Below are 16249 nucleotides of genomic sequence, written 5' to 3' on the forward strand. Positions count from 1 at the left end.
CTCTCTGTTGAGCTGTGTGTGCCGAGCCGAGAGGCAAAGGGAAGAATGCCGGCTTCTAGCGATGGCTTTTGCTGTTTGTATATATCTTTGTAAATATTAAATAAGTATTTGAACTCAGACTGCAGATCTCTTTGAGTCTGACACTGGAGAGGAATTGGTGAGGGCAGAAGTTCACCAATTCGTCAGGGTGCTGGTTTGGAGCTGTTGATCGATGGTTTTGAAGAAACCCACCAACACGCACTCTGACCCCCTGGCTCATCTTGACACTCACCTGTTGTGCTGCGCGGATCATGCGCCGGGCCTCCTCCTTGATGCTGGGGTTGTCCGGGGGCGGGGGCTGCACCAGGGTGGTCACCTCCGTCCCCCGGAAGCCGAAGACCATCGGCCAGCCCAGGTCCAGCTCCGGCACGGCCAGGTCAGAGTTCATGGGCCAGTAGGTCCCCGAGGAGCCGTCCGCGTCCGTGTTGTTGGGGGGCCCGGAGCCCCCGCTGCCCCCGCCCCCTCCGCTGCCGTCGCCGCCGCCCCCGCCCTCCCCGGCCCCCCCGCCCCCCTCCTGGCCAATGTGCTGGGGCTGCTGCAGGTGCCGCGTGATGTGGTCGACCTCCGAGGGGCACAGGAAGTCCGGGACCCCCTCCTCCTCCAGGAAGCGCTGGTAGGCCTCGGGCCCCTCCTCCGTCAGCGCGTCCAGTGCCTGCCGGTAGTACTCCTTGTAGTGCGGGGGGAGGTAGTTGGGGTCCAGCGGGTTGTCGCCCTGCGAGGAGCTCTGCGACCGGCGGGCCATGGCGGGACGGGGGAAGAGCTGTGGGGAGAGAGAGTGGGGGTCACTGTGGGCAGCGGAGCTCCGCACCTGCCCCTCCCACCCCATGCCACCCAGACCCCCCCCCAAGCTGGACACCCCGTCCACATCCCTGTCACAGAGACCTTGGGGTTAGTCAAAAACCAGTATGGCTGCACTACCGGAAAAGCCTCAGAGTCCAGCAGATGTCTCTGAGGGGCCGGGCTGTGGCGCAGCTGGCTAGTAACCAGCTGCTATAAATCACTACTGACCGAGAGGTCATGAGTTCGAAGCCCGGGTTGGGTTAAGCCTCCGACCATAAAAAAAAAATAGCCTCGGCTTGCTGTTGACCTAGCAGCCCCAAAAGACAGTTGCATCTGTCAAGTAGGGAAAATTTAGGTACGCTTTATGCGGGAGGCTAAATTAACTAATCTACAACACCATAAAAAAACTGCTCACGAGGAAAAGAATGAGGAAGAACAGTCACCAATGGACAGTGAAGCAACAGCTCCCCCTGAGGCCGGAATCGTGAAGCTGGAAAGATGTTAAAAATGCCTCTGTGTCTGTCTAAAAACTGAATGTTGTTTGTCTGTTAGCATTGAATGTTTGCCATATATGTGTTCATTGTAATCCGCCCTGAGTCCCCTTCGGGTTGAGAAGAGTGGAATATAAATACTGTAAATAAACAAATAAATAAATAAATAAAATGTCAAACCAGTGAGTGTTAGCAGCCGGCAATGAAAGGACCAAGGCAGTGACATCTCCATCCCATCCCCTCTTTGGTTATCAGCCAGCACTCCAACGCCTTAAATCAAGACACAGCTTCCCAAGATCTGTAGAGATGCTCTTAGGGAGACCTCATCAAGCGAGAGTCCAAAAGTGGCAGGCTAAAACCCAGAACCTCAACCTATGGTTGATACCAAATGAGACTCCCTCCTGGGCGACTTGGAAGGCACTGAACAGGCTGCGCTCTGGCACCATGAGATGCAGAGCCAACCTTCAGAAATGGGGCAGCAAAGTGGAATCCACGACATGCGAGGGTGAAGAAGAGCCAACCACAGACCACCTATTGCAGCCTGAGCCCTGCCGCGTGCACCACGGAGGACCTTCTCACAGCCACACCAGAGGCACTCACTCCAAGTGGCCAGATTCTGGTCAAAGGACATTTAGTATCATGCCAAGCTTTGAACTTTGTGTTTTCAAATACAGTACAACTGTATCCTCAGTTTGCTTCTGACACAATAAATAAATAAATAAATAAATACTGCAAAACCGGAATGTTAGCGGACAGGTTTAAAGACAGGCTTAAAGTTAGCCTTAAAAAGTGTGGCATAAACACCTGGACCTGGAAGCCCTGGCCCTCGAGCCTCTAACTGAAGGCCAGCTTTACCAACAGTGCCATGGATTTTGAAGAGGCACAAATGGAGGGCGAAGGGGAGAAACGTACAAGAAATATTAAACAATTAGCTAGTTATTTCTCATTACAAAAATGTGAGTCAAGTACTGAAGGGGTTGAATGGGTGCAATGACTCAGCAAAAGCTGCAGTTCAATATGAGCAGGTGTGCCTGTAGCTTAGTAGGTCTTAGCGTGAGAAGCAGTGCAAGGTCTGATGTGAGAAACTTCAGTGAGAGAAGCCCCAGTTGAAGGCCTCGTGTGTGTGAAGCTTCAGTGTGAAGGCTGCTGTGTGTAAAGCTACTGTGTCAAGCTCCTGTGTATGTTTGGTGTGAGAGAAGGCTCTGTGAGAGTGAGACTAGAAGGTATTTATCTGCATGAGAAAGAAGCCCAGCGTGGAAGGAAAGAAGGAAATATAAAGTACTTTATATGTGTTACATGAGAGAAGCCTCAGGTTGAAGGCCTTGTGTGTGTGAAGCTTCAGTGTGAAGGCTGCTGCATGTAAAGCTACTGTGTCAAGCTCCTGTGTAAGTTTGGTTTGAGGAGGCTCTGTGAGAGCAAAGCTGGAAGCTGTTTATCTGCATGAGAAAGAAGCCCAGCGTGGATATAAAGAAGGAAGTATAAAGTACTTTATATGTGTTACATTTATTGTATTATGATATACTGGTAGTGATCCTGCCAGTTGTGTAAGCCGCCCTGAGTCCCCTCGGGGAGAAGTGTGGGTAGAAATATCGGAAATAATACATGAGAGAAGCCCCAGGTTGAAGGCCTCGTGTGTGTGAAGCTTTAGTGTGAAGGCTGCTGTGTGTAAAGCTACCGTGTGAAGCTCCTGTGTAAGTTTGGCGTGAGAGGAGGCTCTGTGAGAGCGAAGCTGGAAGCTGTTTATCTGCATGAGAAAGAAGCCCAGCGTGGAAGCAGAGAAGGAAGTATAAAGAGCTTTGTGTAAGAAGGCCTGGTGTGAGAAGCAGTGTGAGAATGCCTGATATGAGACGCTTCAGTGAGAGAAGACCGAGTTGAAGGCCTCGTGTTTGTGAAGCTTCAGTGTGAAGGCTGCTGCGTGTAAAGCTACCGTGTGAAGCTCCTGTGTAAGTTTGGTGTGAGAGGAGGCTCTGTGAGAGCGAAGCTGGAAGCTGTTTATTTGCATGAGAAAGAAGCCCAGCGTGGAAGCAAAGAAGGAAGTATAAAGAACTTTGTGTAAGGAGGCGTGTGAAGCTCCTGTGTAAGTTTGGTGTGAGAGGAGGCTCTGTGAGAGCGAAGCTGGCAGGTATATATCTGCATGAGAAAGAAGCCCAGTGTGGAAGCAAAGAAGGAAGTATAAAGAGCTTTGTGTTAGAAGGCCTGGTGTGAGAAGCAGTGTGAGAAGGCCTGATGTGAGACGCTTCAGTGAGAGAAGCCCAAGTTGAAGGCCTTGTGTGTGTGAAGCTTCAGTGTGAAGGCTGCTGTGTGTGAAGCTACCGTGTGAAGCTCCTGTGTAAGTTTGGTGTGAGAGGAGGCTCTGTGAGAGCGAAGCTGGAAGTTCTTTATCTGCATGAGAAAGAAGCCCAGCGTGGAAGCAAAAAAGGAAGTGTAAAGAGCTTTGTGTAAGAAGGCCTGATGTGAGATGCTTCAGTGAGAGAAGACCGAGTTGAAGGCCTCGTGTTTGTGAAGCTTCAGTGTGAAGGCTGCTGCATGTAAAGCTACCGTGTGAAGCTCCTGTGTAAGTTTGGTGTGAGAGGAGGCTCTGTGAGAACGAAGCTGGAAGCTGTTTATCTGCATGAGAAAGTAGCCCAGCGTGGAAGCAAAGAAGGAAGTATAAAGAACTTTGTGTAAGAAGGCGTGTGAAGCTCCTGTGTAAGTTTGGTGTGAGAGGAGGCTCTGTGAGAGTGAAGCTGGTAGGTATATATCTGCATGAGAAATAAGCCCAGCATGGAAGCAAAGAAGGAAGTATAAAGAGCTTTGTGTAAGAAGGCCTGGTGTGAGAAGCAGTGTGAGAAGGCCTGATGTGAGACGCTTCAGTGAGTGAAGCCCGAGTTGAAGGCCTTGTGTGTGTGAAGCTTCAGTGTGAAGGCTGCTGCGTGTAAAGCTACCGTGTGAAGCTCCTGTGTAAGTTTGGTGTGAGAGGAGGCTCTGTGAGAGCGAAGCTGGAAGTACTTTATCTGCATGAGAAAGAAGCTCAGCGTGGTAGCAAAGAAGGAAGTATAAAGAGCTTTGTGTAAGAAGGCTTGATGTGAGACGCTTCAGTGAGAGAAGACCGAAATGAAGGCCTCGTGTGTGTGAAGCTTCAGTGTGAAGGCTGCTGCGTGTAAAGCTACCGTGTGAAGCTCCTGTGTAAGTTTGGTGTGAGAGCAGGCTCTGTGAGAGTGAAGCTGGAAGCTGTTTATCTGCATGAGAAAGAAGCCCAGCGTGGAAGCAAAGAAGGAAGTATAAAGAACTTTCTGTTACAGAAATAGTGCAACTTTTTCTTTTGCTACAAAGAAAAGCCTCCTAAGGAAGGGACAACATTGGTCTGTGTCTTTTTGTGTTCCTTTTATCACGCTGCTGCTAATACGTTGCTCTGCTCTGCGCTAATGGGGAGGGTCTTTTGTTAATAAGCCCACTTTCCCAACAAAACGTTCCAAGAGGAAGGAGGTTGCTGGGATCAACTTCCATCTGGAAATGTATTGATGCGAATGGCCTTGTAGATCAGGCATGGTCCAACTTGGGCCTTCTGTCCAGGTGTTTTGGACTGCAACTCCCACCATTCCTGGCCTCAGGCCCTTTCCTTTTCCCCCTCCGCCGCTTAAGCGGCGGAGGGGGAAAAGGAAGGGGCCTGAGGCCAGGAATGGTGGGAGTTGCAGTCCAAAACACCCAGAGGGAAGGCCCAAGTTGGACCATACCTATTGTAGATCCAACCTATAGACCCACCAGCAAGACTCGACCTCTGCAAGGCTCTCAGTCTCGAAGGCAGACCTATGGACCCTAATGAACCCCAATGGGAGGAGCAGGAGGAGGATGGTTTAGCCGGCCTGGTCCTGCCCGTTGGCTCCGGGCCTCCTCCTCCTCCTCCTCCTCCTCCTCCTCCTCCTCGTCCTGCGCATCAGGGCCGCAGCTGCATGTTGGGAGTGGCTGGCGCAAGGCAGGTGCCAGGTCTGCATGACACACGCACGGAGGAATGCCTCCACTCTGCAGAAGGAGAGGCGCGCCGTGGGGAAACGCCCCACAGAAGGAGCCCGGCCAGGGCCAGGGTTGTGTGGGGGGAGCCAGGGCCACGGGGGTGCAGAGACGTTGTAGCCCGTTGTGCTGGGAGTCACGTATTTCGCCCTCCAAAGAGACCCTCCCAGGCCCTTTGCATTATCACACTATGTTGTCAAAGGCTTTCATGGCCAGGATCACAGGGTTGTTATGAGTTTTCCGGGCTGTGTGGCCATGTTCCAGAAGCAGCATTCTCTCCTGACGTTATTTATTTATTTATTTACAGCATTTATATTCCGCCCTTCTCACCCCGAGGGGGACTCAGGGCGGATCACATTAATAATAATAATAACAACAACAACAACAACAACAACAACAACAACTTATCAGGACCTCAAGATTGAACTGCAAAGACTCTGGCAGAAACCAGTGCAGGTGGTCCCGGTGGTGATGGGCACACTGGGTGCCGTGCCAAAAGATCTCAGCCGGCATTTGGAAACAATAGACATTGACAAAATCACGATCTGCCAACTGCAAAAGGCCACCCTGCTGGGATCTGCAGCATCATCCGAAAATACATCACACAGTCCTAGACACTTGGGAAGTGTTCGACTTGTGATTTTGTGATACGAAATCCAGCATATCTATTTTGCTTGCTGTGTAATAAAATAATAATAATCATCCTATGCACACTGTGATACGAAATCCAGCATATCTATCTTGTTTGCTGTGTCACACAATAATAATAATAATAATAATAATAATAATAATAATAATAATAATAACAACAACAGGAAAAACTCAGCCGCTCTCAGGACCTCAAGATCGAACTTCAAAGACTCTGTCAGAAACCAGTGCAGGTGGTCCCGGTGGTGATGGGCACACTGGGTGCCGTGCCAAAAGATCTCAGCCGGCATTTGGAAACAATAGACATTGACAAAATTACGATCTGCCAACTGCAAAAGGCCACCCGACTGGGATCTGCACGCATCATCCAAAAATACATCACACAGTCCTAGACACTTGGGAAGTGTTCGACTTGTGATTTTGTGAAACTAAATCCATCATATCTATCTTGTTTGTTGTGTCATACAACGTCGCTGTGTCAATAATAATAACAACTTTATTTTTATACCCCGCCCCATCTCCCCGAAGGCACTCGGGGCAGCTTACATGGGGCCTTGCTCGATAACACATTACACATATAGGCAAATATTCAATGCCTTTTAACATAGAACAAAGACAAACAAACATAGGCCCCGAGCGGGCCTCGAACTCATGACCTCCTGGTCAGAGTGATTCATTGCAGTGATTCATTGCAGCTGCTCTCCAGCCTGTGCCACAGCCTGGGCATCCTCCCTCAGAGGTTGTGAGGCATGGAGACAACTAAGCAAAGAGGTTAATATATATCTGTGGAAAGTCCAGGGTGAGAGAAGAACTCTTGTTAGTTGGAGGCCAGTGTGAATGTTGTAGTTCATCACCTTGATTAGCATTGAATAGCTTCATCTCCTGGCTTCTTCCTGCCTGGGGGCATCCTTTGTTCAGAGTCATTAGCTGCCCTTGGTTGATTCTTTTTTTATTTTTTTATTTATTTGCAGCATTTATATTCCGCCCTTCTTTCTCACCCCGAAGGGGACTCAGGGCGGATCACATTGCACACATATAAGGCAAACATTCAATGCCTTTAACATAGAACAAAGACAAGACAAACACAGGCTCCGAGCGGGCCTCGAACTCATGACCTCTTGGTCAGAGTGATTCATTGCAGCTGGTTGCAACTGGCTGCTCTCCAGCCTGCGCCACAGCCCGGGCCAGATTTGTACCAAGCATACCTCACAACCTCTGAGGATGCCTGCCATAGATGTGGGCGAAACGTCAGGAGAGAATGCTTCTGGAACATGGCCATACTGCCCGGAAAACACACAACAACCCTATTATCACCCTGCACTGCTATTTCGCTTCAACTGCTATGGCTTAGAGTAAAGGTAAAGGTTTTTCCCTGACGTTAAGTCCAGTCATGTCTGACTCTGGGGGCTGGTGCTCACCTCCATTTCTAAGCCGAAGAGCCAGCGTTGTCCATAGACTCCTCCAAGGTCACGTGACCACTGGCATGACTGCATAGAGCGCTATGGCTTACTTCTACGTAATCCTAGGGCTTGTAGTATAACAGGGCCACAACCTTCCTGGCTGAGAATGGCAAAGATCTCCTTCCTAAACTGCAAATCCCAGGATTCCTGGGGAGGCAGCCATAGAAGTTTTCTTATCATGACAGAAGGGACTTGAGAACATACTGCAAGTCGCTTCTGGTGAGAGAGAACTGGCCATCTACAGAGACGTTGCCCAGGAGACATTCCCTGTATGTGTTACTATCTTGCTGGGAGGCTTCTCTCATGTCCCTGCAAGCTAGAGCTGACAGATGGGAGCTCACTCTATCTCAGAAACAACTTGAGAACATACTGCAAGTTGCTTCTGGTGTGAGAGAATTGGATATCTACAGAGATGTTGCCCAGGGGACAGTGCCCGGATGCGTCACTATCCTGCCGGGAGGCTTCTCTCATGTCCCCGCATGGGAAGCTAGAGCTAACAGACAAGAGCTCACACTGTCTCGTGGATTTGAATCACCAACTTTCAGGTCAGCAGCCCAACTTTCAGGTCAGCAGTTCAGCCGGCACAAGGGTTTAACCCATTGCGCCATTGTGGCTAATATCTGCTAATCTGGAACAACAACTTGTTGACAGCGCTCGGTCCCTGTTTCGCCTTTATCTTCCGAAACAAGTGATGTTGATCTGATAATGTGGGACGTGCAACAAAGGGTGCCGTGTCTCCTCGCCTATTAAAGCTCTTATGAAGCGCCTCCGACAGCTGCTTGTGGCCACTCTGTCGTTGGAGCGCATTGCCCAACATGCCGGAACTGTGCCTATCCCTTTGGTACAAACTAAGGAATCCTGGGAGTTGTAGTTCTTCACATGAAAAGGAAAACCAACCATTTTAGATAAGTATACCAGGAACTAAAATGTAACCTGTGTGTGCGTGTCCGTGTGTGTGCCCACAACACAGTCTTTGCTCCCATTTTCTTCCTTTCTCCTTGGAAGTGGCAGCATCATTTTCTCAGAGTGACATCATCATCATCATCATCATCATCATCATCATCATCATCATTATTATTATTATTATTATTATTTTATTATGACACCGCAAACAAGATATTATTATTATTATTATTATTATATTGTATGACACAGCAAACAAGATAGATATGCTGGATTTCGTATCACAAAACCACAAGTCGAACACTTCCCAAGTGTCTAGGACTGTGTGATGTATTTTGTATTATTATTATTATTATTATTATTATTATTATTATTATTATTTTATTATGACACAGCAAACAAGATAGATATGCTGGATTTCATATCACAAAATCCCAAGTCGGACACTTCCCAAGAGTCTAGGACTGTGTGATGTATTTTGTATTTTTATTATCATTATCATTATTATTATTGTTATTATTATTATTATTGTATGACACAGCAAACAAGATAGATATGCTGGATTTCGTATCACAAAATCACAAGTATTATTATTATTATTATTATTATTATTATTATTATTATTATTATTATTATTATGACACCGCAAACAAGATATTATTATTATTATTATTATTATATTGTATGACACAGCAAACAAGATAGATATGCTGGATTTCGTATCACAAAACCACAAGTCGAACACTTCCCAAGTGTCTAGGACTGTGTGATGTATTTTGTATTATTATTATTATTATTATTATTATTATTATTATTATTATTTTATTATGACACAGCAAACAAGATAGATATGCTGGATTTCATATCACAAAATCCCAAGTCGGACACTTCCCAAGAGTCTAGGACTGTGTGATGTATTTTGTATTTTTATTATCATTATCATTATTATTATTGTTATTATTATTATTATTGTATGACACAGCAAACAAGATAGATATGCTGGATTTCGTATCACAAAATCACAAGTATTATTATTATTATTATTATTATTATTATTATTATTATTATTATTATTATTATTATGACACAGCAAACAAGATAGATATGCTGGATTTCCTATCACAAAACCACAAGTCGAACACTTCCCAAGTGTCTAGGACTGTGTGATGTATTTTCGGATGATGCATGCAGATCCGAGTCGGGTGGCCTTTTGCAGTTGGCAGATCGTAATTTTGTCAATGTCTATTGTTTCCAAATGCCGGCTGAGATCTTTTGGCATGGCACCCAGTGTGCCCATCACCACCGGGACCACCTGCACTGGTTTCTGCCAGAGTCTTTGAAGTTCAATCTTGAGGTCCTGATAGCGGCTGAGTTATTATTATTATTATTATTATTATTATTATTATTATTATTGACACAACGACGTTGTATGACACAGCAAACAAGATAGATATGCTGGATTTCGTTTCACAAAATCACAAGTCGAAAACTTCCCAAGTGTCTAGGACTGTGTGATGTATTTTCGGATGATGCGCACAGATCCCAGCAGGGTGGCCTTTTGCAGTTGGCAGATCGTAATTTTGTCAATGTCTATTGTTTCCAAATGCCGGCTGAGATCTTTTGGCACGGCACCCAATTATTATTATTATTATTATTATTATTATTATTATTATTATTATTATTATTATTATTATTATTATTATGTATATCAGGCCTGGGCAAACTTAGGAAGGAAAGAAGTCACCTTCCTCAGAGGCAGTTGCCCAGGCTTTGCATTGCCAGCAAACCTCCCAGAGCAGATTCTCTTGAAGTTTCCTGTTGCTCTTTCAACAAGCCTATCCCCCTCCCCACAAAAAGGAACACCCCCACCCCTAACAAGCCTCCTGATGAGCCTTCTCCTTTAAGGAAAGGAATGTGGAGGCGGCGGCCGCGGATTCCTTCAGGGGTGGAGTGGCCAGAAACCACACGCGGCTTTTCCAGAGTCACTTTCCAAGCGGAGATGAACTGGCCTGGCCCCAGGAAGCCCCTTCCCCCAAATATGCTGCCTCCTGAAGCCACCTCTATTGGACCACTGCCCGTCCAAAGCTTTTATTTTATTTTATTTTATTCCCAAGGGAACAAGAAGAGGAAGAAAACGCACACAGGCCTCTCAGCAAAGACCGGCCAGGCTTCCCAGGGGACTCTGGACCAGAGGGCAACGGTCAGTGCAAGCAAGGCCTGTGGCAAAGGAGTGGACAGGGGGTCTGACCCACACCCCACGCCTTCACAATCAGCACACACACACACACACACACACACACACACACACAAATGGCTTCAGTTTAAAGTACAGGGCTGACAGACACCCCCCCCCCCCACATGTCATATTAACTCATGTGGCCCTTGGGGCCTTGGTAGAAATGGGGGGTTTCCAGAACTATCCCCCTGCAAAACCCCACTGTCCTGAGTGGACCATGACCTGACCCAACACGGCCATTCCTGTTGGAAATAACAACCTCCAATACTAGTTCTTAGTTATGTAAATAATGGGATTTTTCACTATAAGGTGAAGGTAAAAGTTTCCCCTTGACATGAAGTCCAGCCGTGTGTGACTCTGGGGGTTGGGGTTCATCTCCATTTCTAAGCCAGTGTTGACCATAGACACCTCCAAGGTCATGTGGCCACTGGCAGGACTGCATGGAGCACCCTTACCTTCCCACCAGAGCAGTACCTATTGATCTACTCACACTCTGGGGGTTGGTGCTCATCTCCATTTCTAAGCCAGAGAGTCAGTGTTGACCATAGACACCTCCAAGGTCATGTGGCCACTGGCAGGACTGCATGGAGCGCCGTTACCTTCATGCCGGAGCGGTACCTATTGATCTACTCACACTCTGGGGGGTTGATGCTCATCTCCATTTCTAAGCCAGAGAGTCAGTGTTGACCATAGACACCTCCAAGGTCATGTGGCCACTGGCAGGACTGCATGGAGCACCCTTACCTTCCCACCAGAGCAGTACCTATTGATCTACTCACACTCTGGGGGTTGGTGCTCATCTCCATTTCTAAGCCAGTGCGTCAGTGTTGACCATAGACACCTCCAAGGTCATGTGGCCAGTGGCAGGACTGCATGGAGCGCCGTTACCTTCCCACCAGAGCAGTACCTATTTATCTACTCACGCTCTGGGGGTTGGTGCTCATCTCCATTTCTAAGCCGAAGAGCCAGCGTTGTCCGTAGACACCTCCAAGGTCATGTGGTCACTGGCAGGACTGCATGGAGCGCCGTTACCTTCACGCCGGAGCGGTACCTATTGATCTACTCACACTCTGGGGGGTTGATGCTCATCTCCATTTCTAAGCCGAAGAGTCGGCATTGTCCGTAGACACCTAAAGGTCATGTGGTCAGCATGACTGCATGGAGCGCCATTACCGTCCAGCCAGAGCGGTACCTATTGATCTACTCACATTTGCATGTTTTCGAACTGCTAAGTTGGCAAGAAGCTGAGGCTAACAGTGGGAGCTCACCCCACTCCTCGGATTCGAACCGCCGACCTATCAGTCAGCAAGTTCAGCAGCTCAGCGGTTTAACCCGCTGCGCCACCACATTGTGTGTATATATTGGTATGCGGGTTTTCCCTTAACTCTATGTTGTCTGAGGTTGTAGGAGAGACTACAGACTGGTGACCCTGAACCTAGAATGCCCCGACTGAGACTCCCTTTGAGAATGTGTGTGAATCAGAAGTCAGTTGGCGTGAATGGTGGTTTGAGTTAGAAGTCGGCTGAGTCGGTAGATGTCAATTAGAGCAGGAGTATAGTCAGTATGCTGCAGTGAGATGTCAAAGTATGAGACTATTTGCAGCAGAAGTAGAGTACAATTGATGTATAAGTCAGGTAACCAATAAGCAATGTACCCATATGTTGATACATGAAGTTTGTCAATTAATCAAAAATATTAACTTTTAACTGAGATGACTTATTTTTTGGTCTCTTCAGAGAATGATGTGAAAGCAATATATTTTATGGGAGAGTAAATCTATTCTGGGCAACTAAAATAACACTTCTGAAGATCTGCTCTATATTTTGTGCATTGGCATATCTTTGTTCCTAACAGTTCAGAGAGATAACCAGGAATCTCAGTCTAACAACCGGGAAACCGAATTGCCTTGTATGAATACTTGTGGATGGACTCAAGCGAGTTTTCAACTCTTCTCAGGAAGGTCATACTTTACAAAAAAGGTTACAATCTCTGTCAAGGCCATGCCTTTCCAAAATATTACGATTATTCCAAATAGTGTGAATGCCAATTAATCTCCAAAAGAGTCAGGCTTCCAAAAGCTTGTGGGGATTCCTGGTTTTCCCAATAGTGTAGACGAGGGATATTCCACCCTTTGTCCCCAAGAAAACCTCTAATACAAACACAGAGAGAGACCTATGGGGCAGCCAGGCGACATTGGAGAGGCAAGTTCACTCAACACATAACCACGGAAGGGCGTCCTGCCCCCCTTCTCTAGCCCCATGGCCAACCTGCCCTCCCCCACGTGGGCCACTCTGGATCTCCGATGATGGTCCAAGCCAACGCTGAGTCGCAGAGGTCGGCTTTTGCCCGGGAGGCGAAACGGAACCCACAAACCTAGTCGTATTCTATGGCTGAATAGGGCTGCTCCATTTCTGGTGGTCCCAGAGCCCCCCAACTGTCCTGAGGATCCCTTCACAGAGGTCCCGAGGGCCCCACGTGGGGAGGAGGGGGCCAGACTGGCCGTGGGGTTAGAGAAGGGGGCAACGGAAGGGACCTTTGGGGGCTCTGGGGCCACCGGAAATGGGACCACCACTCAGCCATAGAATACGGCATGGTCTGGGGGTTCCGTTTCACCTCCTGGGAAAAACCGACCTCCACAACTCAATCTTGGCTTGGATCATCACTCAACACCCGTCTCTGATCTTCAACGTGTAGAAAAGGATGGAATCATCGAGTGGAAGGGGCCCCAGGGGGCATCAGACCCTGCCCAACTCAGTGGGGACTGGGACATGGGGGCCTCCTCCTCCTCCTCCTCCTCCTCCTCCTTTTGTCTTATAGTTGTGCTATTGATATTGATTGTCTTATCGGGCATGGCCCCATGTAAGCCGCCCCGAGTCCCTTCGGGGAGATGGGGCGGGGTATAAAAATAAAGTTGTTGTTGTTGTTGTTTTATTATTATTATTATTATTATTATTATTATTATTATTATTATTATTATTATTATTATTTTGGGGGCCTGGGGCTCCCTGCCTGCCAAAGAGGACCCCTCCCTGCAGCTCTTTCACCCAGAAAGGCCTTTGAAAGAAGGTCTTCAGGACTGGCCAAGAAACACTGCAGGCACTGACGGGTTGTTTCTGATATGGCATGTGTCCATCACTCACTGGTGGGGTTCAGAATGCTCTCTGGATGCAACGTGAACTACAACTCCCACACGGGTGGGTCAGTTCACCAATGGGGGGGGGGGGTCTGTGTGCCAAGCTTGGTCCACAGCTGTCATCAGTTGGGTTCAGAATGTTCTCTAGATGCAGGTTGAACTACAACTCCCACAGGAGAGGGTCAGTTTCCCAAACCCCTCCAGGATGTTCTGTTGGCCATCAGGCTTCTATGTGCCAAGTTGGTCCAGGTCTCTCATCAATGGGTTTCACCATGTTCTCTGGATGCAAGGTGAACTACAACTCCCACTCAGGTGGGTCAGTCCCCCAAACTCGTCCAGTATGTTCTACAGGTGATGGGGGTTCAAAATGAATTCTATTTCAATACATATATTGAATAGATTTCACACCTGTATAGTTTCTAAAGCCACTCTGGATCTTAGTCCTGGCAGAAAGGTAGGGTACAAACAACAACAACAACAACAACAACAACAGAGAGAGAACCTATAGCCGGGTGCCTTCCCATCCCCTTCGGACGACTTCCAGGGAAGGATTAAATAGTATAGATCAGGTATAGGCCAACTTGGGCCGTCCCTCCGGGTGTTTTGGACTCCAACTCCCAGCATTCCTGACAGCCTCAGGCCCTTTCCTTTTCCTGCTTAAGCGGCTGAGGGGGAAAAGGAAAGGGCCTGAGGCTGTCAGGAATGCTGGCACTTGGAGTCCAAAACACCCGGAGGGACGGCCCAAGTTGGCCCATACCTGAGTTATGATGGAGTACTTCCTCATTTCTTTCCGCACGCTGCTGGAGGTTTTATGGTGTTGTAAATTAGTTAAACTAGCCTCCCCGCATAAAGCGGTACCTAAATTTCCTACTTGACAGATGCAACTGTCTTTCGGCTGCATAAGTCAACAGCAAGCTAGACTATTAATGATCGGGCGCTTAATCCGACCCAGGCTGGCTTGATCTCATGACCTCTCGTTCAGTAGTGATTTATTGCAGCTGGCTACTAACCGGCTGCACCACAGCCCGGTACTATTAGTTGCTGTCTTTGATCACTTTGACTTGCTCGGGACCGCCTTGCCGTGAGCAGCGCAGCCGCCAAAAGCAACTCCCGGGTGCACCGTTTCCTGACCCATGGCCCATCCCAGGGGTCCCCAAACTAAGGCCCGGGGGCCAGATGCGGCCCTCCAAGGTCATTTACCTGGCCCCCACCCTCAGTTTAATAATATAATATTTTATATCATTTTAATAATATATTGTATTTACATATAATATTGATAATAATATTATAATGTTATACCATATAATACTAATACCATATAATAATATTAATGGTATATGTTATATATTACATATAATATTACAGTATAGTGCAGGGGTCCCCAAACTAAAGCCTGGGGGCCGGATGCAGCCCTCCAAGGTCATTGACTTGGCCCCCGCCCTCAGTTTTATAATATAATATTTTTATATCATTTCTAATAATATAATATATTGTTTATACATATAATATTGATAAAAAGGTAAACGTTTTCCCCTGACATTAAGTCCAGTCGTGACCAACTCTGGGGGTTGGTGCTCATCTCCATTTCTAAGCCGAAGAGCCGGCGTTGTCCGTAGACACCTCCAAGGTCATGTGGCCGGCATGACTGCATGGAACGCCAGTGTTACCTTCCCGTCAGAGCAGTACCTATTGATCTACTCACATTGGCATGTTTTCGAACTGCTAGGTTGGCAGGAGCTGGGGCTAACAGCGGGCACTCACTCCGCTCCCAGGATTTGAACCTGGGACCTTTCGGTCTGTAAGTTCAGCAGCTCAGCGCTTTAACACACTGTGCCACCACATTATTATTATTATTATTGATAATAATGTTATAAAATATAATATTATTAATAATACCATATAATAATATTAATTATAGGTAAATATTACATATAATATTACAGTATAGTGGTATAGTTCAATATAGTAATATATAATGCTAATATTGTGCTATGCTAATAATATAATATATTGTATGTACATACAGCTGCTCTGAGTCCCCTTCAGGGTGAGAAGGGCGGGATATAAATGTAATAAATAAATGTAGTAAATGAATAAATAAATAATTTTAGATGTAGGCTCACCCAAAGTCTGAAATGACTTGAAGACACACAACAACAACTACAATCCTAATTAACCTGACTATCTCATTGGCCAGAAGGAGGCCCACACTTCCCATTGAAATCCTGATAGGTTTATGCTGGTTACAATTGTTTTCATTTTTAAATATTGTATTATTCTTTCATTGTTGTTGTTGTTTTGCACTACAAATAAGACATGTGCAGTGTGCATAGGAAATAGTTTTTTTCCCCAAATGATAATTCGGCCCCTCCACAGTCTGAAGGATTGTGGACCAGCCCTCTACTTTAAAAGTTGGAGGACCCCTGGTCCATCCAATGGCATTCCCACCAATTCCACATATAAGCAGTTTGTTAGTCAAACTCTTAAGGGGGTGGGGGCTGATTAATGCATTGTTGACATCCACAGAATTCCCATCATTGACTGGTGACACCATTCATAAAAAGAGGGCGAG

General features: G+C 47.0%; 1 protein-coding gene across 1 annotated transcript in view; it reads right to left on the minus strand.

The window, feature by feature from the left end:
- fam83h (family with sequence similarity 83 member H) overlaps positions 1 to 16249 on the minus strand; it is a 42534-nt gene that overhangs the window by 9029 nt on the left and 17256 nt on the right. Inside the window, exon 2 of the mRNA XM_062979813.1 lies at positions 272 to 799. Coding sequence (XP_062835883.1) covers positions 272 to 781 — 510 coding nt within the window. The 5' untranslated portion in view covers positions 782 to 799. The remainder of the gene's footprint in view (positions 1 to 271; positions 800 to 16249) is intronic.

This window comes from Anolis carolinensis, chromosome 4 (genome assembly GCF_035594765.1).
Source record: "Anolis carolinensis isolate JA03-04 chromosome 4, rAnoCar3.1.pri, whole genome shotgun sequence".
In the NCBI taxonomy this organism is placed as follows: domain Eukaryota; kingdom Metazoa; phylum Chordata; class Lepidosauria; order Squamata; family Dactyloidae; genus Anolis; species Anolis carolinensis.